At 40.6% G+C, this 24,708-nt stretch overlaps 1 protein-coding gene across 4 annotated transcripts in view; it reads right to left on the bottom strand.

The window, feature by feature from the left end:
* Window positions 1-240: 240 nt before the first annotated feature.
* EMILIN2 (elastin microfibril interfacer 2) overlaps window positions 241-24,708 on the bottom strand; it is a 33,323-nt gene continuing 8,855 nt past the window's right edge. For 2 of the 4 annotated variants that reach the window (XM_068191241.1, XM_068191257.1), the window contains 6 exons: window positions 19,228-19,403; window positions 15,549-17,483; window positions 9,724-10,056; window positions 9,108-9,146; window positions 2,826-2,963; window positions 241-2,246 (listed from right to left, as the gene is read on the bottom strand). In XM_068191241.1, the coding sequence (XP_068047342.1) occupies window positions 1,909-2,246; window positions 2,826-2,963; window positions 9,108-9,146; window positions 9,724-10,056; window positions 15,549-17,483; window positions 19,228-19,403 (2,959 nt within the window). In that variant the 3' untranslated portion in view covers window positions 241-1,908. Of the gene's footprint in view, window positions 2,247-2,825; window positions 2,964-9,107; window positions 9,147-9,723; window positions 10,057-15,548; window positions 17,484-19,227; window positions 19,404-21,118; window positions 21,249-24,708 lie in introns of all 4 variants that reach the window. The other 2 variants (XM_068191265.1, XM_068191249.1) reach the window with 2 other exon arrangements.

Here is a 24,708-nt window from a genome sequence, read left to right as displayed (position 1 = left end):
TACAGACTACCAGCTGCTCTGTCAGAAATAGACAGAAACAGCCTTCCTCCTATGAACACAGCCAGCCTCAGCTTCTGCTTATCTCTAACACCGTCATTTCTGGAAATCAGGTGTCAAGAGATCTTCCCAAATCAGGTGCTTTAAAACTCCACTCACAGTTTCCTCCCTGTGCTCACAACTGCCCCAGTGCAACCCTAGCTGCACTACGACTGACTCAGAGGTCCTCTGTGGACAGAAAGGTTATTTTTCCTGCTTTTCTTAAAGCAGTTCAGCTTCCAGGATGTGATAGTTTGTTGTGGGAAGGCCCCATCTCATTGCCTGGAAACATAGCTATTAGGGAGTATCTGTTCCAAAACTAAGTTACAAAAGCACAAGTCTTCATCTGATCTCCTCAGATGGCAAAGGCTTCAGCTAAATACAATGTACTGCTTTACAGCACAGGGAGTCCTTCCCTCACCTAAAAAAATTGTTTGTTCTGAGGCTGCAAACAGCTGTTCTGCATTTGTAATAAGGAAAAAACACTACACAAACCACGATGATAAATACAACTCTATGCTCTATGTGGCATGAACAGACTACTAAAAAGGTCAGTTGATATAAAGAATGTACAGGTGACAAATGTATGTACATGTAAAAAATGAACATACAGTCCTGCTCTCAGTTAAGCATGGCTGGATTTCTTTTCAGCCAGAGAAGTGATAAAAATGCTAACTCCTAAGAGCCAAAGCATCATTTTTTCTACCTCCACTGAGAAGTGGCTAGTGTGCAAAATAAAATACTGCTCCCTCAAATGTGTTTATCTGTTTAAGCTAAGAAGGCTGCTTTATCCATCTAAACAGATGCTGGGTGTTAAAACAAACCTCGCTCAAAAGCACCGATGCAGGAGGCTGTCACAATGACTCTGGCAGAGAGTTGGTTTGTGCATTTGACAGTATTGACTAATAACACTATTTTCCATTCTTTTTTCCCTGATTTGTCTTCTACAGTGCAAAAACTTCCCTTTTAATGCAAATACTGCTGGACTGCCAGAAACAAACCCTGTAAAATTTTTTAAACCTTTCAAAATCACCATTTTTCTAGCTAAGCAAAGTTGATTCTGATTTTCCTGACCTGTTTTAATAATTTCCAGCAGCAAGCTTTAATCTCAAGAGTGTCATGAATAACCAATCATCTTTTTCACTCCATAATTAGACAATAACTGTTCTAAATCCTTCAGTAGTAGCAACTTCACCTTGCATTCACATCTTCCCAGTGGAAAGCTGAGGCAAGTTTCTCCCTATGCTGCTGTTTCCACCTGACTGAGTCACTCACCTTGTCTCCCAGCACTGTGTTTGGCCCTTAAAGTCAAAAAAGAAAACTGATGCAGATGAATATCATTTTGCTTTGCACAACCACAGTCTGCAATTGCACTGAACAAATTGATTATGCCGATGCACATTACAAAATAATACAAGGAATAAAAAGTCATCAACCATATCCACTACAATTTCACTTTCTTGGCTCTGCTTTCCTGAAAACATGAAAATAGCTGACCACAACTGTAAACTTGAGCAAAGATGTAAACTTTGATACACTAGGGGCAATTAAAAAAACTAGGGAAAATATTGCAAAGGCAATTGACTAGGGAATAGCAGGAGCACAGTGGAGAAGTATCTATTGAGAACATACTTGTTGTTTAAACAGTTGTTCTGCTTGTACAGGTAAAGGGCTTGGGAAGGAGTTCATTTAGCTACAGAAACGTGTCCTTTGTAGCTACCTCTGGAGACAACGGACAAGGAAAATGTTTCCGTATAGACTATAAACCCATCACTGAAATCAAATATATAAACTGAATATATTAAAGCTTTGAATTTTATTACACTTAATTTCTTCTGAATATCTTACCCTTCTCCCCTGTTCAAGGTAAACCTAAACATGAGAAATGGAAGGATAAAGGAGAACTCCACTAAACGTGGAGTACATTTCGTCAGAGTCTGTGTAGGCCAGTTTGCCTCCTGTTACAACAACGTTTACTTCGTCTCCTGCTTTGAGGTGAAGAACAAGGTGGAACGTCCCAGGACCACCACAGGTCTGTTTCCCCGAGTAGGGTTTGTGATACTCCAGCAGTTCCCTTCTGTAGCCGGCAGTGTGGAGCTGAGCCACGCTCGCGTTGGAGACGGACAGCACCGCTTCCACGTACTCGTCCCTCTCCGGGGCCAGCACGGCGGTGATCAGGTAGCGCCCTTCATACGGCGATGTGAAAATGCCTGCAAGGAGAGACAGCCTGGACTGACCACAGTCACTCAAAATGGGGACACCTGACTGCCCTAAGCACAATGACAAACATAAAGCCACGTGGGTCACCCACTGCTTCGTACAGGCAACAAGGTCAGCCTGGGCAGGTGACCAACTGATGGGAGTCATGAAGGCGAAGGCACACCTAGCACTCTGTGCTTGAGAAGGAGGCAGCCCCCAGATAGGGACCTTGGGGAGGCAATATGAGAATTCTCCTCTCTCCTCCCCTCTCTGTGGATGAGTAAGGAACCTCACCTCTGCTACCTGTGCTCAGCTAGCCTCAGGTGGGCTGAGGAGCACAACCAGCTCTGCTGGCAGGGCAGATGTAGGGGCGAGCTGGGTCTCAGTAGTACTGGGCAGTCATGGAAAACCAGCCATGAAAGCGTGTGCCTGTCCACACCCACAGGAAGCTTTTACCCCCATGTGTCTGGTTTAGATGGACTTAACTTGGTTTGTTCAATGTACCACGAAGGCCTGAGGTAACACAGAACGCTGGTAACTCATGCTCCTGCCTGTCCAGCATGTCTGTGGGTGCATTCCTTGGCTGTTACCTGTATTGGGGTTATAATAGTCCCCGTCATTCACAAGCACTTTGTTGAAGTGAACCACGCCAACATCACTGGAGAAAGGCTTCTGTGTAAGCCCAGCAGAAAATGACACCAGAGAGGGCACAGCAGCAGTGGCAGGTCCTGAAATGGGTAACAATACGAATCAGAGTCACATCAGGATGATAACACAGCCTTTTCCCTATGATGTTTTATAATCCTCTGTCTGTTCCTGCACATCCTCCACTTGGACTAATCCTGCCAATTTCAGGATTCCAGAAGTAGCAGACTATGTACTGCTGGCCCAAGCCCCAGCTATCTCACCATAAAATTTACTGAGCACCAAAGTTCCTACCTTGGCCACAGGTTTCTTTTGGGTTTTGCTTTCCCTTCTAAGGAAACAGTACATGGCTAATAAATGCTGGCAGTGGAAATCCTACCACCCTTCAGTTCAACAGTGCTTCTGCCCAAGACCTTCTTCAGGACAGAGGCAGCCTTTCAACATGTGCACCCTTCATCACTTTCACAATGGCCATAGGAATGCTGAAGATTGTAGCTCATGCCAGCTTTCCTTGTCATATTGAGAAGCTGTTCACAGCTTAGAACTCCCACTTTCTCTGCCAAAGCCTAGTGAAAATGGCTATAAGAATATACAACATTTCCATATTAATGCAAAGAGAACCTTTTGTCTCTCTCCAGCACTTCTCTTTTGGGGGACTTGTCACTTTACAGTTTTTTCTTCTTTTCTCAGCAGATCAAACAGACACTTAGGTATGTTATACTGGCTATCCAGCTGCTAGATGAGCACTGCTGTTAGACTGAGTTGGATGAAATATAATTTGGACAATTAAGACAAATTTTTACTTTTCACAAACTGACTTAATATCAAATATTCAGTCCTAAGCCACTTATTATTCCCATTCCAAATACCTTCCCTTTAAACATTTTCCTTAAGGCAGTACACATTGCTAGAAGTAGTCAATTCTTGCTGCTTTGTCTGGGCAAGTAGCTAAACAAGAAATGCCCTAAAGTTGTCCACAGCTGCTATTTCACCCTGCTCCTTCTGCCTTCCTTAAAATTAATGTTTGCCCTCTCTCTCTCAATCAGAGATGTCCATCAGCAACAAATGCTAAATTCATCAAATCATGAATTGAAAGGGATCCACAAGGACCATTTACGTCCAACTCCTGGCCCTGCAAAGGACACTCCAACAATCACACCTTGTGCCTGAGACCATTGTCCAAACTCTTCTTGAACTCTGTCAGGCAGGCACTGTGATCACTTCCCTGGGGAGCCCATTGCAGTGCCTGACCACCCTCTGGGTAAAAACACTTTTCCTAAAATCCAATCTTATTCAGATGATATTTCTTAAAAATTGAAGTTTAAAAAGTCACATAACTTCATCTAAAATGTGGATATGGAAATGTTCTGCTATACACTGTTTTTCTGAATAACTCAGCCTGGGGGAGTGGGGAGGAGAAGGCAAAGGGGAAGACATGCCTACAACTTCAGAACTGGCAGATAACTACATTGATTTCCCTCAGGGGCTGGTAACCAGCTGCCTCACATATCTTAGGAAATCTTCTTATTCAGCATTTTGTCTCAGGCTCAGAAGATAGACAGAAGCCCTTTTTCATTGGTCCTACCTGCCAGTGTGCCTGCAGGTGCTCCTGCAAGCTAAGATGAGGTTATTTGAAAGGACCAAAAGTAATTGCAGGAAGCCTAGTTACTTAAACAGCTTCTGTAAAGCTCCACCACCTTAACACAATGTTACTAACAGAGAAAGCTACTCTCAGTTTACCTTGAGACTGAAATGAACTGAAAAACACCTCAAATTGTTGGCTCACTCAAAAGGTTTCTTTCCCTTGCAGCAACACTGCAAAATGGAACAAACCATGTGTTGCCTGCCCAGAAATACTGCCAGCTTTGGAGCAGCAACAGTTCTGTTTGGGTTGGTGTCATCTGAATAAAGGAGTGACTCCTGCCCTGGCTCTTCACAGCTTCCTTCAAGATTTTCCTTCACTAATTGCTAGAATAGTTATTAGAAGTAACTATTCATTGCTAAGCTGATGAAATTGCTTCAGATCTGCAGCTAAGTTTAACACACCATATGTATCTATTCAAAGGAGAAATACTAAACCTGTCTAAATATCCTGTAGATCAGTTCAGGGGGTGATATAAGGAGACACAGTAAAGATGCAGTGTGTCTGTGCTCTCCTCCCCTCTTCCCACCTTCTAGATGGAGTTGTGCTGGTTTGAAGTTTTCACAATTCCTACCAATACCTCAGCAGTGCTTTTTCAAAACTTTACAGAGGGCTGCACCACCTTCACCTACATGTCCCCTCTTACAAACACTTTTCTTCATGCAAAGATCAAAGTTCAGCTTCTTGAAGGAAGGTCCAGCTTGGACACTTACTTTCACTTAAGCAGTCAATATTGTGGAAGTATAAACATCAGAAAAAAAAAATTTAAAGTTGTGAACCATAGGCACAGCTCTGATGAAGAAACTGCTAGTCAGACAAAATGTTTTACAAAAGTAAAAAAACAATTTTACTCCCCCTTTTGGGGGAGGAAAAAGCTCTTTTGACTTCAGATGCATTCAAGAAGGTTTCACTTGAGATATTAGACACACAGGTAAGCAGGAGCAGGTAAGTCTGTTCTTGGCAATATATGCTACTGTAATGTGTTCTGGGGAGTCAAAAAACCACAGAAGATGCATGGGTGGCCCTTGTTAGGTTACATCTACTTCCACCCATCTGCTAGTTGTGTTCCTGGTTTCAAGCACAGTTCATGCCTCTCACAGAGCCCAAGGGCCAGAAGGAAAGAAAAGGAAAAAAAGATCATTAAGCAAAACAGCACACAGCATAGGCACTTGCTATCAAGATGAAAGGAGGAAAAAATAACAATGTGAAGGTGCTGCGGACAACTGCTCAGCAACAGGAATGAGGATTCTTTAAGAACTGACACAGAAGAAAGACTAAGTACATAATTCTTTTGTCAGCAGGCACTTATGATTCCCTTGGATACAGCAGAAGTAAGGAGGATTTGTAAGATTTCCTCTCACAAATGGTCAATACTCCTAAATCTAAACGAGGGCAAAGTGTTTAATTTCAGTTAGAGCAAATGGGACAAAAATACAAGCAATTTATCACTTCCCTGCCTATGTTTTTTTTTTAACTCTCCAATTTCACCTTAATATCCCATTTTCAGAAGCATTCCTCCTGCCTCTGGCTTGGCCATGCAGCACAGCACCACACTGATTTCCATGAGCCAGTGCTCAATGAAGCTGCTCTGCTAAGTCACAGTGACAATGATGTGGATGATATCTCGGTGTGTTACAAAGACACACATACTTTCCTGCTGAGTTTGTTAGTAACATCTGTTTGCTTTTACAATTCCATCCTTTCACACTGCAGCAAGAGAATATTGCTCCAGCACTTACCTACTCTTCCTTATACATAGCTAAAGAATCTTAAAAAAAAAATAGTCAAGAAATGCTCTGGTACTGAAAATATGCAAATCGTGCCTCAGCATTCAAGAAAAGCATGAAAGTAGGCTACTTTAGTCACAGGAGACAGAATTGGAGCATTGGAGCCCTCAACTTCTTCCTGAGCAGTGCTTTTATGTAACAGAAGCTATTCAGAAACACATTCAGAAATGAAAGCGAGTACTCAGAAGGCCATTTTAATAGTACAAGCTTCTTGTATTAGGAATTATAGTACAAGAAGGTCTGGTCATCTTTCAAATTTTAATTTAAGTACTACAAAATGTATTGGGTGAAAACTGCCAAAGACATCACAAACGGTTGTCCAGAACTAATGAGACAGTAAGGATTCCTTGATGCCTTATTTACACAGTAAGTTCCTCCTCCAATAAGCCAAAAATCTTCCCTTCCCCAGCTGTGAATTTCCACAGCACTAACTGCTAAATTCTGTCCCAGAATGCTCTCTCTTCATCAGACACTGACAATTAGAATCACAGACTCAATTGGACTGGAAAAGACCTCTGAGATCATCGAGTCCAACCTATGACTGAACACCACCATGTCAAGCATGGCACTGAGTGCCACATCCTGTCATTCCTTGAACACCTCTCTAGACAGTCCATTCCAAAGTCTAATCACCCTTTCTGTGAAGAAACTCTTCTTCATATCCAGCCTAATCCTCCCCTGGTGCAGCTTAAGGCCATGTCCTCTTGTCCTATCACTTGTTGTCTGGGAGAAGAGGCCGACCCAGCTGGTTACACCCTCCTTTCAGGTGGTTGTAGAGAGCGATCAGGTCACCCCTGAGCCTCCTTTTCTCCAGGCTAAACACCCCCAGCACCCTCAGCTGTTCCTCACTGGACCTGTGCTCAAGACTCTTCACCATCTTCACTGCCCTTCTCTGGACACACTCCAGCACCTCAATGTCCTTCCTGGACTGAGGGGCCCAGAACCGGACACATGAGGTGTGGCCTCCCCAATGCCAAATACAGGGGAAGAATCACTTCCCTAGTCCTGCTGGCCACATTATTTGTGACAGAGGCTAGGATGCCAATGGCCTTCTTGGGCCCCTGGGCACACGCTGCCTCATGTTCGGCCACTGTTGACCAGCACCCTCAGGTCTTTTTCCTCTGGGCAGCCTTCCAGCCACTCTGCCCCCAGACTGCAGCAGGTTGTTGTGGCCAAAGTGCAGGACCTGGTACTTGGTCACGTTGAACCTCATCCAATTGTCCTCAGCCCATCAATACAGCCAGTCCTGGTTAGGGACAGTAGATGTAAATGCTCCAACTCCACAAAAGTCTGAACAGCTTTTGGTACCACCCTTATATCTCTGTTTTCTGTCTATCTGCCATTGAGGTCTGCAAGGCACACTCTGGGAATTTTAAGGACAGATCAGCAAGAATATCTTGTATTTAGATAGGTATTCAGTGGCATGGATCAGGAAAATGAACTCCTTGGTCAAGCCCACCTCCCTCTGGATCCCAGGGTGGTAACTGTTCCACCAACATGTTCCACCAAGCAGCAGATGGGCGCACTCCTGCCTTGCCCTGCCTTTCAACACTTCTAACATCCACCTACTGTTTCACACCATTTTAGCATAAACTTATTAAAATACTGCTATCTATAAATTCCAATGGGAAGAAAACCCCCAGGAAATCCATTTATCACAGAAATCTAGACATCTATATTGGTTTTGCTGGCATCAGGATAAACGAAAGTTTCTTTGCTTCTTATCCTCTTCCAGAAACCTCATCTATTGCTGCCTGTTCTTACCACCACAATTCTCAAATGCAAAAAGATTGCTTTAAGGCTATAATTTTAATTAGCTGGTATAAATATCACAATGAGAGCATGAACTCTTTACAATTCTTTTTTGTCAGTCCCAAGACCATTCTTTATGAAGTGTACTTGTGATTTTGTTATGACCATCAAGGTAAAACATGGGGCAGTAAGTTTTTGAATTCCATAAAGCCCTAATGTTTTACTTCCATCTATTGCCCATATTTCCTCAAACAAATTTAAATGAAATAACTTTTTTTGAAGAGGATGTGGAAATACTTTGATGAAGTATACCATTCCCCAGGGTTTGATAATATCTTGAGTATGAGACTGCAGGGCTGGCAGTACCCAATCAACATATTTATCTAGGCCAACCAGTATGTCCCACATAAATTTTATACCTGTTCATCATACAAATTTATAAATAGTGATATTAACAATTATTAAAAAAAGCACCCCAGCAAACCAAGAAAACTGCATTTTGAATCATTTTAATCAGTGGCTGTCATTGGCAGCACTTCTGCTTTTACTTAAGTCAGGAACTACAGCCCTGGTGACTACAATAAAGCCAAAAACTCTCCCAACAGGAGAACAACCTCATGCACTAGGTAAGATACCAGCAGTTATTCAAGATCTTAGTCTTAGCCTTATTCATGTTTTATTAAAGAAATAATAAAATCATGATAAATATCTATTTATTTTCTCATTTAGAAGGCAAACAGAAAGGTGCTTACTGACATTAGCTAGAAAATACAAACTCTCTGTATTTAAAAAACACACAGTGAAATCAGTAGCAAGAACCTAAAATGATTTTTCAAAACCTGACTCCTCTCCCCACCTCCATATTTTCAGAAGATACAGGTTTTGTTTTAATGCTTAGGTCTAGCAAAATACAGTCAGATTTTCCTCAATGCTAAACTTAAATACTAAAAATTAGCACATTTTTTTTCTCTCAGCCCTGACCATCTAGGGACTGAAATAAACGTTAAAAACCCATGTGAAAAATTTCCAGGAAACAACTGCCTTACCTTGTGAATCCGTGGTAGACTGAGATGACTTTGGATATCCTGCAAAGGAAAAGCAGTATGTGTGACTCAGTACACAACAGAGTACCTTATCACCAAATATCACTGCAATATCACAAAAAAGCATCCCTGGTTACTGAAAAGCAACCTATCAAAACAGCTATTAAATAGTGTCTCCTATGAAATGCTCAATTTTTGTTAAACTGGGGTGGTCATGGCAAAGAGAACCAAGTTATTACTCCAATGTACTAAATCTACCGCAAGCATTATGGAAAGGGAAAAAAAATCAGTTTCCCTAGTGGCAAAGACTGCTGCAGTTACCAGGGATTTTACATCATCTCTGTTGACCTCATGCTTTGTGCATCCTTGGAAAGGCAGCAAAACTGGCAATGAATGTGCTTCCCCTACTTCTGCAGCCAGCTGGAGGCTGCAGATGCCCATTCACAAATCACCTCTGCTGTAAACCCATTCCCAACAGCAACAGCCTCAGTGGGTGTCCACGAAAGGCCAAAAGAGGGCTGGTAAAGCACAGCAGGTCTCAGTGTCAGCTCTCCAGCAAGACCTGACACGTCCATTGCACTCAGTCAGGAGCGATGCACTGCCAGCTTGGCTCTCTCACCTGGTGCTCCAGCGTACCCTTCAGCAATGGGCATGGTACTTTGGCCAGCCTGGCCATCCGCACTTCTAAGATGCCCTCTCCCCGACATTAAAACCGTGCCAGGAGGTCCTGCCTCCCCAGTCTCCAAGATTATGCCGGTTGTTCCAGGCAGAAGTGGCACAACTGCTGACCCTGGCAGAGCTGGGCGTGGAGGGGGTCTCAGCTGTGGTGGGAGGAGGGGGATCCTCTGTCGTGGGGGTTGTATCCTGGGCCGTGATGGCAGCAGGGATATGCCAGGCTGGGGCTGCATGGGTGGCCTCGGTGGCAACGGCTGCTGTGGTACTTCTGGTCGTCCTTTGGCATAATGAAAGAGGAGGAAAAATACAAAATTATTTGCCTAAAACAGAACATAAGCTTGCATGATTTTGCATGATAAATACTTCAAAATAAAACAGGACTCAGTTGGAGGCCACCTGTTCCCTCAGATCTGAGACTGCACTGGCTAAACGCCATCCGACTCCTGAAGTATTACAGACTCCACTCTTTACAGCCTGTGTGACACAGGGAAAGGAATGAAGACAGCCTGGAGACAGGACAAGCAGCAATCAAATAACCTATGAACATTCATTCAATCGTTACACCAGCTTGGCCTTTCTGCACCAAAGAGGTGGAGTGTGATCACTTATTCCCACCAGTACCTTCGTTCCATAGTGTGCTCTCTCTCTCTCTCCTTTCAACTCAATTCTCCTCAATCCCTCACACCCACTGTGCTTGCTTTCAACTCTCTACTCCCACAACTCTTAGCACAAGGCTGTCCCTTTAGCACGACCATAAAGTTATCCACAGCAAAAAACACCAGTAAATGAACATTACTTAAGAGGTTTTTTTCCCTTACTTTACAAAGCAACAAACTTAAACGTCCTAGTAGTTCCATCACTTATATTTTCTGACAATAAAGGCAGAACTCAAAGATATAATCTACCAGAAAATTCCTTGTTGTTTAAATAGAAAAGATATCATTAAAAAACTTTTCCACTGGGGCAGCCAACCCATATGACATCAAGGTTGAACAGCACTGACACGGTTCCTTCCATTTGTGTATCTGGTCAAGTTCTAAGCCCTTTATAGGAATTCTGGTTTATTCATAAAAGTGAAGTCCTAGATGCAATGCCCTTCCAAGAGTAAAGCTGAATTACATTTACACAAAGAAGAGAAATTAACAAATGTGTAGATTTTAGCAGATGCAATGACAGCTTTACACAGAATAAACAGAATTTCATGCTAAATTAAACCTCAGCATAGGTTACTTTGGTTGCATTTTGAGACTAGAACATGTCTTTAGGTGCAGGGATGAATGTGAGTTTCTGTGGAAATGGGCAAACATCCCATTGCAAATTTATCTGATACAACTTGTCGCATACCAGAGATGCTCGCCAAGGTCCCCAGTAGAGACCACCTCTCTGAATGGCGCTCACAATGAAGCACTTCTATTCAGTACAGTCCAAAATCAACCTAGGCAAATTCACCAGTGGCTAGGGCCAAGACATCTGGCTGTGCCGAGAAGCAGATGTGGTGTGAGGCTTCCCCTGGCTCTGCTGTGTGTCTGGGGAGCCCAGGAGAGCCTTACTCTGCACCTTTGGGGAAGAGCTTACAAAAAACTTGTGCAGGTATTGTCCCCAGCACGTGGGTGGGGTCCAGACAGCATCACTGGCAACCCACGTGCTGTTCTGTGACTACTCGACACCTGCACTTTACCCTTGTGAATGTAATTTCTTTTTTTCAGTCTCATAAAAGCCTCCATAAGCCTGCAGGAGGATTGGGAGGCTGTGTGAAGTCATAGTCTCACACCATGTGCATTCATTTGCTAGATATGGCTGCTAGGAAAAAACCTCCCTGAGCTCTGCTGGCTGACTTTTAACCGTCAGGAGAACTGAAACTCATAAAGGCAATGCACCACAAAGCTGGGCTGAAGATCCCTCAGTAACTGTCCATAAGGCAGAAGCCTAAACAGTGAAATGATTGCTTTATACAGATTAAAACTATTTTCATAAAAACCTTAAAATTAAAAAAAAACTTTAACAATTTTTCAAAAAACTCTGAAAGTATGAAAGTGATTTTTAACAGAATTATTTGCTTTGTAAGATTTAGACCTTCAACTAAAATCTTCAGATTAACCTCACTGAAAAAACAAATTGACTTTGGATGCATGTACTTGTCATTTCTTGAGTCAATTATGCTAAGCTTCATTAAGACAATTATTTGGATGACACTGAGAAAATGACTACATTTCTCTTATTTTCTTTGCTTTTCTAGACCTTTAAATAACAATCAACTGCTGAAATCCCATATCCTGAGCAAATTGCTTGCTTACATGCAACATGAATACTGCAATATTCAGAACTGTCCCTTCTCCATAACACTAAATCCTGAATCACTGGCCTAAAGCTCAACTTCAAGTGGAAGCAATCAGATATGTGTGAGTAGAGATCTGCTTGACCTTTGCTGAGCAGGCCATGAACACAGTCTTCTCATCTATCTGGGAAGGCAAGAGCAGAGCTGAGATCATTACACAGCTAGGAACAGCAACACTGTTCTCAGCAGCTGCATCCTCTGCTTGTCATCACTGTTGTGAGCGACAATGTGGTTACCACATCACATACCAGCACCTTCTGATACTCTCCTCAGCCCCCAAAACACACAGAAATTAAGTGCATAAAGCTAACTAGAGAGTAAAGAAGTCTGTAACTGCTTTCACAAGAAGCCAAAAAGACCTCACTTGAATTTTGTTACAGACACCAAGGGAATTTTACAATTCTGTTAGAAAGCAGCATTGTGCACAAGCTCACAGGGAGCCCAGAGGAATTGACTGTATGACTATTCACACTACAGCATTAAAAATTTTATGTTGCATTTTATCCATGCTGCAATGCAGAGCACACATTTGGTTTCTTAAGCCACAACTTCATCAGACAACATTTTGCTGTTGGTTTCAAAACCCTGCTACACAGACAACTACCGCTGGAATTGCAAATCAGGTCAAATACCCTTAACCAAAGCAAACTGCACTCTCAGCATTGTATCTGGCTGCAACATCCCACTTTTGATTCCTGGAAAACTTCATGATATAGATACAAAAAGGCAGTACGTTAAAAGAGACCACCAACTTTAGCATGGCTTTCAGTTTCATGCCATGTGAAGAGCAAACATACCCACAGAGAGGAACAGAGTGCAATGAGAACAACTTAGACTACCAGATATGGAGCTGGGGGAAGGCACCATTTAATGTGGATGGAAATCTGCTGGAACATTTTACCTTGGAGAGCACATCATGCATGGTTCCCTAAATGCTTAGAGCAGACCGCTGCCTGCTGTCACCACTGCCTTGCGTGCTGCAGGACATTTCACTACCTTTGCCAGGAATTACAATAAATCAAATACATTTCTGGTCTCTGGGTTCATATCTGATGCACAATCATTTGCTAAGTTGGCTTCTTAGTTTGGATTGAGGCACTTGAAGCCCCTGAACAAAAAATATGGAAGATAATACAGCCATATTTTTAAGATGAGGGTCATTTGACTTTGCTGGGCTTACACTGCTTGGTAAGATTTTATGTTTTATTTCTTGCAACACATCTTTGCCTTACTGCCCTCAACAACTTTATAAGTAACAACTTGTTTCTGTTTCAGCCCCTCGGAAGTCAAATGACATCATTTGAATGCTACGATATGCTGGCAAACTGTGCATAAGAAACTCCCCACTGATCCAAGTTCAGGTCTTCCTGTCAAATAATGTTGGTATGGCAGACAAGGCTGCAGATCATAAATGTCAAAATAGTTAAAGCCATACCCCAACTCACGTAACAGGGTTCCCAAAATCACTTCCAAAAAAGGCTCTTTTGCCAAAATCTTTCTGCAACTCAAAACTTAGGCTGCTGTGCCAGACAGTGTTATTGTAATTGGAAACATTTGGGAACTGCAGTGTGTGCTTCACAAATCCTTTAGAGGCCAGAGGCACCCCAGAGCAGCAAGGGATGCTAAGAGTGCCTGCACCCCAGACCCAGCAGCACTGTCCTTCCACATGCTTTTAAGACCCAGTGGTGGATGGAGGGGTCTGCCCTGGAAAGGTATTGTTTTATGGAAACCCAGGTGTGCAAAGGCTTTTTAATGCTTTAATACATTGTAGCAGGGGCTGATAAATGCAACCCATGAGGTCACTTGAACACCTGCTTCAAGTAGCAGAAGAAAGATTAGTACTTGTAGGTATGTTGGACCTTTGTCCAATGTTGGTCCCCAGTGCTAGTTAATTTTGGGCAAGATGGATGAGAAACAGGATTACACAGATACATCATCTTCCATTTTAATGGTGACTGGGATGCTTCTGCAAGATTGAGGGGTAAAGGTCCTACACTGTTGAATTTAAGTCAAAACAACAGCAAAAGGATTATCTGATATTTAGAGTCCCTCTTCACTCCACTTCCTCCTTTAAAGTTAAGTGAAACTATTTTTTTTTAAATTTCACACAAAAGCTTCTCACCTCAGAAGGATTTTTGTGTCAAGTACTGCTATACATTTGGTTTTAAACAACTAAACAAAAGAAACACATCTATCTCAGGTTTTCAAGTCTCTGCCTTGGGGTGAGAAGGATATTCTTTCCTTCATGGGGCACAACTTGTCCATTCTAGAAAAAGCACTCATGAGTCTTGTGTCAGATCTCTCCCAACCACCACCAGCTGCAACAGCACACAGGCTCTTCCCTCAGCACCTCTTCTACTTTTACCAGTCACAGAAATTGGCCTCTTATTTATCTCATACGTGCACAGAATTAAAACCAGAAGCATCAACCAACTGAAGAGTGCAGTTTCAAAACAGTCCCCAGTTCCTATGATTTTGTGTCATGCTAACAGAAACAGGAAAACAGGAACTCGGCTTCCTTCTGTAAACTTCAACTCTCAGGAAAACAACCCACTGCTGAAATTTGGAGCAAGAACTGCAGAGGGAACTGAGTGGCACTTGGCAAGATCTCCAAACCTTCATGGCAAGCCTCACCAGCATGCTAAGGTTACCATTTCCCAGCATTCTGAGCCAAAGGGAATGTGCCCCAGCTTCTCAGCTGCTCTAATGCAAACAAAGTCCATGAAGATTTGCACCAACACGTTGGACTGTTAACAGAAGTGGCTGAGGTGCTAAAACATTGCCAGCTGGAATGTGCCAAGTACTGCCAATGACCTTGTGGGAACGCAAGCTTCTGGGAAAGCTATGAAGCAGAAGTCTTATATTGTCATGCCAAGATATGCCAGAACTCATTTGGGAAACTTCTAGATCAAAGAGTTGGTGCTGAATTATAATCACAAACTCATGCTAAGCACACAACTTAGAAGAAATCTTTCTTATCATAAATTTGAACTCATTTGACTTCATTTTTCTCTACTTGCTTTTCAATTTTCCCTGAGGAATACAGAATAATCTTCAATAACAAAATAAAAAAACAAAAAAATCAAATCAAATGAATTGACATAATACAGACAATTATTACAAAAAACTCACTTTAAAATCACTATTCCAAAACACTACTTTTCCTGCTGTCTTTATTCTACCTCGAAATAAACATAAAAACGTGTAAGACTTTTTTTTTTTTGAGGATATTTTTAAAAGCACTCAAAGTACTCTGTGGTGTTCTGGAGTAAAGAGCCAAAATTAGAGTCACTGCAAAAACAAAGTAGGAATTGTGTAATATTAAGTTTTTCCTCCCTTGTTCAGTTCTTTTCTAAGAGTTTCAGAAACGAAAGCCAGTTGAAAAACAAACAAACAAACAAACAAAAAATAAAAAAAAAAAGCAAGAAACTTACTTGTGTCAGGCTGAGATTTGAGCACGCCTTCAATGTCTGTGGTGATTTTGGAAACCTGACTATGAAACTGTTGGACAGAGTTTTTGAGGCCAGAAATATCAGTGGAATGAGATGCTATAGTTCCATTCATTTCACGGATGCAGTTCCATAAGCTGCTCACGTGCTTATTCAGACCTTCTTTAATATTCTGCAAGCTGTCTGAAACAGAGTCCAGCTTGCCACAGACTTTTTCAACATGTGACACTCTGCTCTCAACATCTGAAACACCCTCCTGGACACCTTGGGTCTTTTCTTTGCACTTGCTGAGATCATTCAGGATGTGGTCATTCAATTGTTCTAGTCTGTCTTTCACTTCACCACAACAATTCTCACTGGAATGAGCAGTTTGATTTGCAAATGTCCTCTGCATTTGATCAATTTTTCGGAAGACACCTCTTTGTGTTTTTCTGCATGTTGAATTGACACCCAGAAGCTGCTCCCTGCAGCTGCTCAGGCCATCTTGAAGATTTTTCATATCTTTATCAACGGCATTTAGATTGTATCGGAATACACGTATATCTCTCTGCATTTTCTGGATGTCACGTTGGTTACCCTTAATTAAGTTGAGTTTCTCATTAAGAGAGCTATTTAGAGACTGGAGGATAACAGAATTATTCTCTGTTTTCAAAAGCAAGTGATTGTACTTGTCATTACAATTTTCTAGCTGTTTCTGAAGGTCCTCTGCACCTCGCGGTGCAGACTGACATTTCTGCCCACAGAGCTGTTCAAGCGACAGCAGTTTGTCCTTCATGACATTCATCTCTGCTGTAAACTGCTCATTTGCAAACCCTGCTTCGCTGGGCAAGATAGGCCCAGGATTAACAAACATTCCATCCGGGTCCGTGGTGTTGGCAATCTCCAGAATAGTCCCGCCTAGCCTAACCTCCAGTGCCCGCAGCTTTTGGTCAAACAAGTCTCTCAGTTCATCCACCTCAGCAGCGATAGCACCGCGGAGAGTCTCCTCAACGTAAAAACAATGTTCTTCAGCATTTCGTTCTGTAATATTCATCCTTGCATCTAGCTCCTCCAGCCTCTCACCAAACACGTCTTCAAGATCTGGAGTTGACAATCGAATTATTTCATTATCTATTCTGACATTCAAGATCCTCTGTGCTTCCACAATTCTGTCAATCTTCTTATCTAAATCTTTCATCTGTTGGTCAAAGTCATTTCCCTCACCCTTCTTGCAACAACTGGAGTCATTTGATGGAATCTGAGTGCGGAGAGTATCTATTTCTTTCCTCAAGTCATTCTCTTTTCCTCTTATAACATCGATTATCCCTACACAGTTTTTTTCACTTTCATCATACTGCTGCTGAGTATCCTCTTGTTTATAGTCACAGGAGTTCTTCAGATCCGCCATTTTCTTCTCAAATCCTTCCACTATTTCTTGCCTGAGGGACTCAAATTTTGAGTCTATATAGTCCTGATATATATTGTCACGGGGCATTGTTATTGTAGGTCCTTGTGCTGCCTCCTGCAGTTGTTTTAATTGTCCTTCATAGCCCTTTACTTTTCCATTCAGTTCTTCCAGCTCATCATTCCTCATCTTCAAGGCTTCTTTCACCTCAGCTAGCTCAGCTTTTATATCTTCCATTTCAAAATCAATAAAAGGGTCCTTTTGATCTTTATTGCTGAGGAGTCCTGGCAGCTGAATAGTGTCTGTTTCACCACCAACTGCACTGTCCGGCTCCGGGCGGTCATAAAGGTTGTTCAGCCAAGTGACCAACATCTTGCTAGCATCTTCTTGTACAGTCAGCTTCAGGTTTTCATTCACACCTGCCACGGAGGACTGGAGTTCAATCACAGACCGTGTAAGTCTAAACAATTCGTCCTCAAGAAACTGCATTCTTTTCTCATATGGTGGAGGCTCCGGTGCTTCTGTTGGCTTTGCATCTGTTTCCCAGAAATAACAAAATGTGGATGTAAGTATTCCCAGTGGTATCTGTTTTAATAAGCTGCAGTTGACTTCACTTTTCTTCAAAATTAAATAATGGTTTAAACTGCCTAATGCTTGTTGTCTTTTCTGTTCTTATTTTCAGTTGTTTATAATTATTATGTGATCAAAACCCTCAGAACTAAAAGTTTTAGCACAGTGACCAATTCCTGCCAAGATACAGTGGCCATAAAGAAACTGGCATCCACCCCTCCTGTTCAGCAATGGATCTAAGCTCTGGCGTATATAACAGACCAATTCAGGTCCATACATATCACCTTAGAACCACTGCATCTCCTATAACAATAATTTGCTCCTGAACTCTCACCAAAAAAATCCAGTGGCAGTAATTTATGTGCCTGAAGTGGGTTTGTGCTTCCATCTTTTACTGACCTAGGATCCAAATATACATCCCATTTATGACATGGGGTTTTGCAAGACACTCCAGTTATCACACTTGCTTCACAAACGCCTAGTTATTTGGCATATATTTAAGTAGGCAACAAAATCATGCATAAAAGTGTCAAATTTATACATTCAAAACTGCTGAATCACTTAAAATAACTTAACATCATTGTATGAAAATCAGAAAGAGAAGACTTTTAGCTGCAATCTACTTTTTACCTAACATAAATCAATTAATGAATACGAATCTTGTCATTAGTAGGACCTCATTTACAAAGCCACATACAAATCTGGATGTTCATTTTCACATAAAATGTATAACAACTGCAGAAAATCCAGAACAAAACCCCAGAAAACAAACATTATCAGAGGTCAGGAAAGGATAAATTGCAGGAATAGTCAAAAGTAATTTTTAATTTTGTCTAGAAGAGAGGAGAAGTATATAGATATCACCATGTTTTAATGTCATCTTTTGGAACTAATATTTCAGGTTGGCTAACAAAATACTTAAAAAGCTTGTTCTTAAAGCAGGTATATAATCTATGGGACTAGTTTGAAACCATGTATTCAGTCATTCAATACATTCCACCACACAGAAAACACACGTGGAAATCTAACTAAGTGCTATATGTGACACAAATCTCCAATTATGTTGGAAAAGGTCCTTCAGAAGGAAACATCTGTTTATCATTTTTTCTTAATGGAGAAAAGGCATAATATGGCAGTAACAGCATTCCTTCTTGCCCTTTCAGAAGACAGTATCTTACACAGACAAACATCATTCATTCTTTAAAATATTTTTTCAGAAGTTGAGGCTTATCCATACTTATTCCCTTACTCCTCATTATTAAAGCACGTAATCTAATGTGAATCTGTAAAATCTTAATTCGTATCTGGGTTTTTTTTTTGTTTGTTTTTTTTTTTTTTGTTTTTTTTTTTGTGTTAGTAATATTCTTTTTTTTCCCCCTGAACACTGGAGAAACCACAAAAAAAAAAAAAACCCTGTAAATTCTTACAAAACCCACAGTTTTAACCCAAAGATTTTCTGGAACCATGACTAGCCAGCTAGCATTTCCAGCCAGTGTTCTGCAGCCCATTCCTCTGTTACTCTTCAGGAAATTCTCTGTATCGGGACTGCTATTGCCTGGCTATTATTTCCCCATCGCACAGAGTCTTTCACATGGCTTTTGTACCTGCCAGCAGTTGAGTTCAGTAGAAACCATAATGATTCTTATCCTTAGAAGACAATACAAGAAACCAGACATGACTGTGCATACCAAAATTCAAACAAAAAGTTACCTGTGCCTTTCTTCACGACAGCTTTCGCTGGTGTTGTGGGACGACGAGCAGTATTTGGCTTTTCTGCTGGCCCTTCCCTGCAGTCCTCCCCTTTGTAGCCAGGACAACATCTCCATTCCAGCTCTGTCACTGTCTTATATGCAACTGTGTATCGAGGTCTGAAACTCGTTCGGTATCTGCCAAAACAGAAAGCATTTTAACTAATCCATAACCTAAGCTGCTATTTAGACTGAAGTTAAAATTAAAACAGGCTTTGAGACTTTTTATAATGAAAATCAAATACTTACTTACAGCTATTATTAATTTTCTGCTTTAAACAGAATGTTTAAATGAACAAATGTTTCTGTCTAGGTTTTAAAGCTGCCTCCACTCAACACAGTCATGATAGGGAGCCATGGAATAGAGGCTTTCATGTATGAGCAGAGAGATAAAATGTTGTGGCAAGTGAAGGTGCAACTCATTAGACACCGCTGACAGTACCCGTGACCACCAGTATCTTAGATTACAAATTCAAAATGCTTTTCCTCTAACTTTTCATTGGAATTCTCCCCGCAGGGCTCTTCTGAACATCAAAAAATGCTTCTGCCTGCTTTGCCCCATTTGTATTTCCACAGTCTTCAGAACCCATATGTACAGCACAGTCAAAGCTGTGAGGGATATTCCAGAGAAGGACAAAATGCTAAAAGTGTGAGTCAGACAAGGACATGAAAGAAGGAATCAGATTAGACACTACAACCAACGAAGAAATCAACTCCTTCCTACTTCATCAGTTAAGCTGAAGAGGGTCTGGCAGACGAACCTATGCACACATTATGTACATACAACCTTAAGCTTCCCTGATTAACCACTCAAAAGTTAATAAATGACAAACTAATTCTGGTTGTGCAACTTTCTTTAACCATAGACTTCTTCCATAGCTTCCCTTGAAACACATCCCATGCGTTCAGCTGCAGTCAGACACTGTGGTATCCCACCAGAGCTTGAGCAGAGTCAATGCTATTGGATAAAAACTAAATCAATTTAAGGTACAGCTCATTGGATTGAGACACGAGGAAAATTAGTAAAATAGGGATTTACCACCCGAGCTCTATAAAATGGTATTCTTGGAACACACACAAACAGAAAGTCATCCCGATTTCTCACATGAATTCCTTTCTCTCAGTTAAACCAGCATCATGCTACTAATTTCCCTAAGGCTTTTTCAGATCTTTTTTCCTTCAGATTATTTCAGATTAGAACAGTTTGCAGGCTCATTTCACAGCTGAGGTGTGAAACAGCAATACCAGTAAGAATGCAGGACAGCAGCAAAGGATTCCACAGGAGCTCTGTAATAGGTTTCAGCCAGCCATAGCCTGGCTGGGCTCACATGGAGTGTATCCTGGGACAGAGAGAACACAGTACAGAACAGCAGCAGAAACAGCCATGCTATCACACAAAAGTCACTTATTTCACTGAACATGGCATGCTATTAACATGCAAAATTCATTACTGGTAAAAAAAAAAAAAAAAAAAATCAGTAATCAGCTACCAAATGGAAATAAGTAAATCGTACAGACTGTGAAACATTTCCTACTGAAAGTCACAGAGTGAGAGTTAGCTTACTTTTACCCTTCAAAGCTTCTCCTGACATGCATGCAAATAGTTGCTGAAATAATTCTAACAATTTTATTCAGCATTTTTCAGATACATAATCTTAATATAATGTCCCCAACTGACAGCCATTTGCTGTCCCTTTTTGGTAAGCTGGTTAACAAACTTGCAATGGTGTGCTTAGAATATTACCTATGAGTTATGAATTTGTTTCTTTTCCAAATGCATCTTTCCCAATTCTGCCACAATGTAGTCTAATTTCTGCACTTGGGAAACAGTCAGTGCTGTTTTGCATTATTACTTGGTCTACAACTTCTCATTCAAGGGGAAAAAGCTACTTTCACTAGAGACAATCATATTTTTTCCAGCTATTCCTGGGCCAAGAGTAGTTTATACTAATAAGTCTCTCTGGATTCCATTCTTCTGTGGATCTACATAGGAAGGCAGGGTCAGTCTGTGCTGTATCTCTGTCTATGAGCTGCTCATAACTGCAGTGGCTTGCTGTGCCTGTCAGCTTTTCAGACTCTGACTTGGAGCATGTAAACTCAGAGGTTTCCAATCCTTTTATACCTTTTGAACACCATATATGAAACAGCTGTAGACTTCACTCCAGCTCATCATTTCTTCTACAGTTTTCACTTAAACATCTGCTGAATCCTGTTTACAAAGTACAGAAATCCCAATGGTAAAGTGCTTTAAAAATTAAATAGAGGAGTGCAATGTAGAGGGCACCACTGTGGAGAACAATATCCTGGCCACCCAGGAACTTCCTTTTCTTTCTCCCTTATCTAAAGTATTAAACCACATCTTCTGTAGATAATTTGAGTTTGAATCCTTTCCTTCCAGCTAGCTGCCAGAGTCAGGAGAAACAGGATTAGCTAGATACTTTAGTGTTTTGAAGTGGTTTTGAGAGTCATTACAACCTCTCTCACAACCACCACATTACTGAAATGCAAACTCTGAACTTCTAGATCAGTTTTCCCATGCCGGAAATGGTTGTACATATTTCTGTAAGATTTCCATAAAACACTTAACTGCTCCTAACTTTGTGTGTGTTCCTCTTTTTACTTTCAGAGCCAAACCACTTTCTGAAAAATACAGTATTTTGGTTATTTTCAAATGCCAAATCTCTCCTTTTTCCCAACAAAGTTTTAAGAATATAGCTGAAACTAATTATATAAAATTAGTAGAATTACATATATGCAAATTGTGCTCTTCTTTACACAAATTACAGAATGAGGATTTTCCATCACATTTTTGACAATTTTCTCTTTGAGAACCTTCTCTGTAGCCTTCATCAATATAGACACTTTCAGATAGCTTCAACAGTCAGAAAAATAATAAGAAACAACCAAATACAAAATAATAATATAAACAAATAAAAAGAAATCAAGCTTAATATTTTTCCAATATCAAAAATTTAAAACTTTTCCAAGCTCCATCTTAAATAGAAAAAACAGGCATGTTTGAAATTCTCAATCTTCTTTGTTTTATAGTTTCCTTATCCTAATAGGCATAAAATGCTTAAATATGAGCTAATTAAAAAAAAAACTTTTAAAAAAACAGTCCACTTCTAAAAAAAAATCTTTCAAGTTTGAAACAGCACAAATTGGAACTGTTTTGTTTTCAGATATGGTACATCAAATACAGATTAACCTGTATCCTAAATCACAATTCTCCTAGAGCCAAAATAAGCTAGAATTAGAACATTTCAAAATCAGTGTCTAGAACAGCTTTAATATTTATTCACACTTTGAACTGTGGTAAGAAGACAGCTATACTCAAGGATGGCTCAAAAATTCAACTGGAATTTACTTACCAAGAACTACTTCTCTATACTGCCAGTCCAGCTGAATGAATCACACAGCTACTCCCATTTCCTGCAGAAAGGCTAGACATGCAAGGCTAGGAAACAGGAACTTACACTAGCACTTCTCTAATTTGAATACAGTCACATAAAAATTTCTTAAAAATCACAGTTTCACTGCTACAGCTTCTCTACCAATGATATTCTTCAAGCACAACTGCTTGTTGCAAGGAACGGTGTCACTGTGACAGCAGTGCACTGACAAATGACAGTCACCAGCATGCATCCAGCCCCAGGGAGGTTCTCAATCATACAAGATACTCTTTAAAGTCAGAACTTTGCTCACTTAGTGAATTTCAGTGGAGGAGCTGGAGACTTCCAGGATTTTGCCAGGATATAGCAGTCTAAAAGCACGGAATACAATTATGTTGTTGGTTACAGTTCTAACAAAACAAACCACAAGTTTCACCTAAGCATCCCTTATTTGTGATTCTATGCATATGAAAGACACAAGACTGGGAACAATAAAAATATACAAATTAGACATGGCTTTATTTAAATATGCAGTATTCTGAATCCAATTACTCACCCATAGTCACAGCAAACTTAAAATACACAATCACAAGTGTGATTGTGATTTTTGAACACAAAATGCACTCAAGGCAGCCAGAGAGACAACATGTTCCTTCTCTATAAAGCTGGATAAAGATACGTGGTTGGAATGTAACATGAAGTTTCATATGGTTTATCTGGCAGGTGTGAATCTTTACAGAGTTATCTAGTGAGGCAATTTTGTCAAAAGGGTCAACAAAAGTTTCCTAAGTATCTTAAAAATTGAGGCTCTGCTTTTATACCTTTATATGCTGCAATGCAATTCAAAACCAGTAAAACATCAAATCTTCCTCTGGTTGACTTGGATTTCTGCTATTCAAATAAGTGTTAATAAACACAATTACTTTTACAAGTGTTCTTCAAAACTCTTTTAAAAAATAGTAATTTCTTACGTGGTTAGAAGTTGCATATAACACACCAGCATTCACTGTGCCTAGTCACTCCATTCACCTGTGGACTTCAAGTCCAAGATGATAGTCATAATCTCTTGATGAATTGAGCTAAATACTGAAATAATTCTTTTATAAGGCACGAATAAAGGTTCATATCAACTGTGTCTAATCTTTCATTGCAACAGAGAACATAAGAACAGCTGTTTTTTAGGAGTTTTTCCACAACAGGCTTGTAACTACCCATGCCTACTACCTTCACCATGAACTCAACAGGCTGATCAAATGAGAAAACACTCCCAGAACGTTAATACAAACCTCCACTTTTAATATCTTAAGTGTTTCACAGCCGAAATGAAGTTGTACAGGGTGACAACAGCACTCAAATATTCCTCTTCTTTGAGAGATAAATACTTCCATAGGAAAATGCTTAATTAAAAATCCATGTTTGCTGCAAATGCTGGACATTTTCACTGGGGAATGAGCTATAGTATTCTCACGGTGCTAAACCACAGAAGGAAACAGTTAACACTGTTATTTGGAATGTCACCTAATAGCGATAAAACAAATCAGAAACATTTGGATGAAATTGGTGGGAAAACATATGGCTCAGCTCTGTAACTGGATATTAACATTCAACCTTTTGGGAAATGCAAAAAGATAAGTGCCACGACATCCTCACTGCAAGGAAGGGACCACAGAATCAGCATGTTTCTACATAAGCAGCATACAAAATGTTTACTCTGAGCACAATGCTTCAAGGTTGGTCCAAAATTCTGTAGTGATTGGAACAAGTCCTATGACTTCAGCAGCCTGCATATTTCTGTCTTTATAGAATAGAAAATATCAAATTTACACTGTTTAACACTTTTATTGCATGTAGACACATTCTTTGTAAGTTGCATCGTCTAGTAGTTATATTTATACAGTTACACTATATAGTCCCAGTCATCCAAATCTCCAATATATTGCGATGGAAGCACAGAAGAGGCATATAGACACCACCCAAAATCACTACCTGGAAGATGCAATTAAATGCAATCATATTTTGACCAAAATTTTTTTGTTTTGTAGGCTGAAAGT

Source organism: Anomalospiza imberbis, chromosome 1 (assembly GCF_031753505.1).
Source record: "Anomalospiza imberbis isolate Cuckoo-Finch-1a 21T00152 chromosome 1, ASM3175350v1, whole genome shotgun sequence".
NCBI lineage: Eukaryota > Metazoa > Chordata > Aves > Passeriformes > Viduidae > Anomalospiza > Anomalospiza imberbis.
The sequence above is the reverse complement of the archived record's forward strand: the minus strand, read 5'-3'. Positions and strand labels throughout refer to the sequence as shown.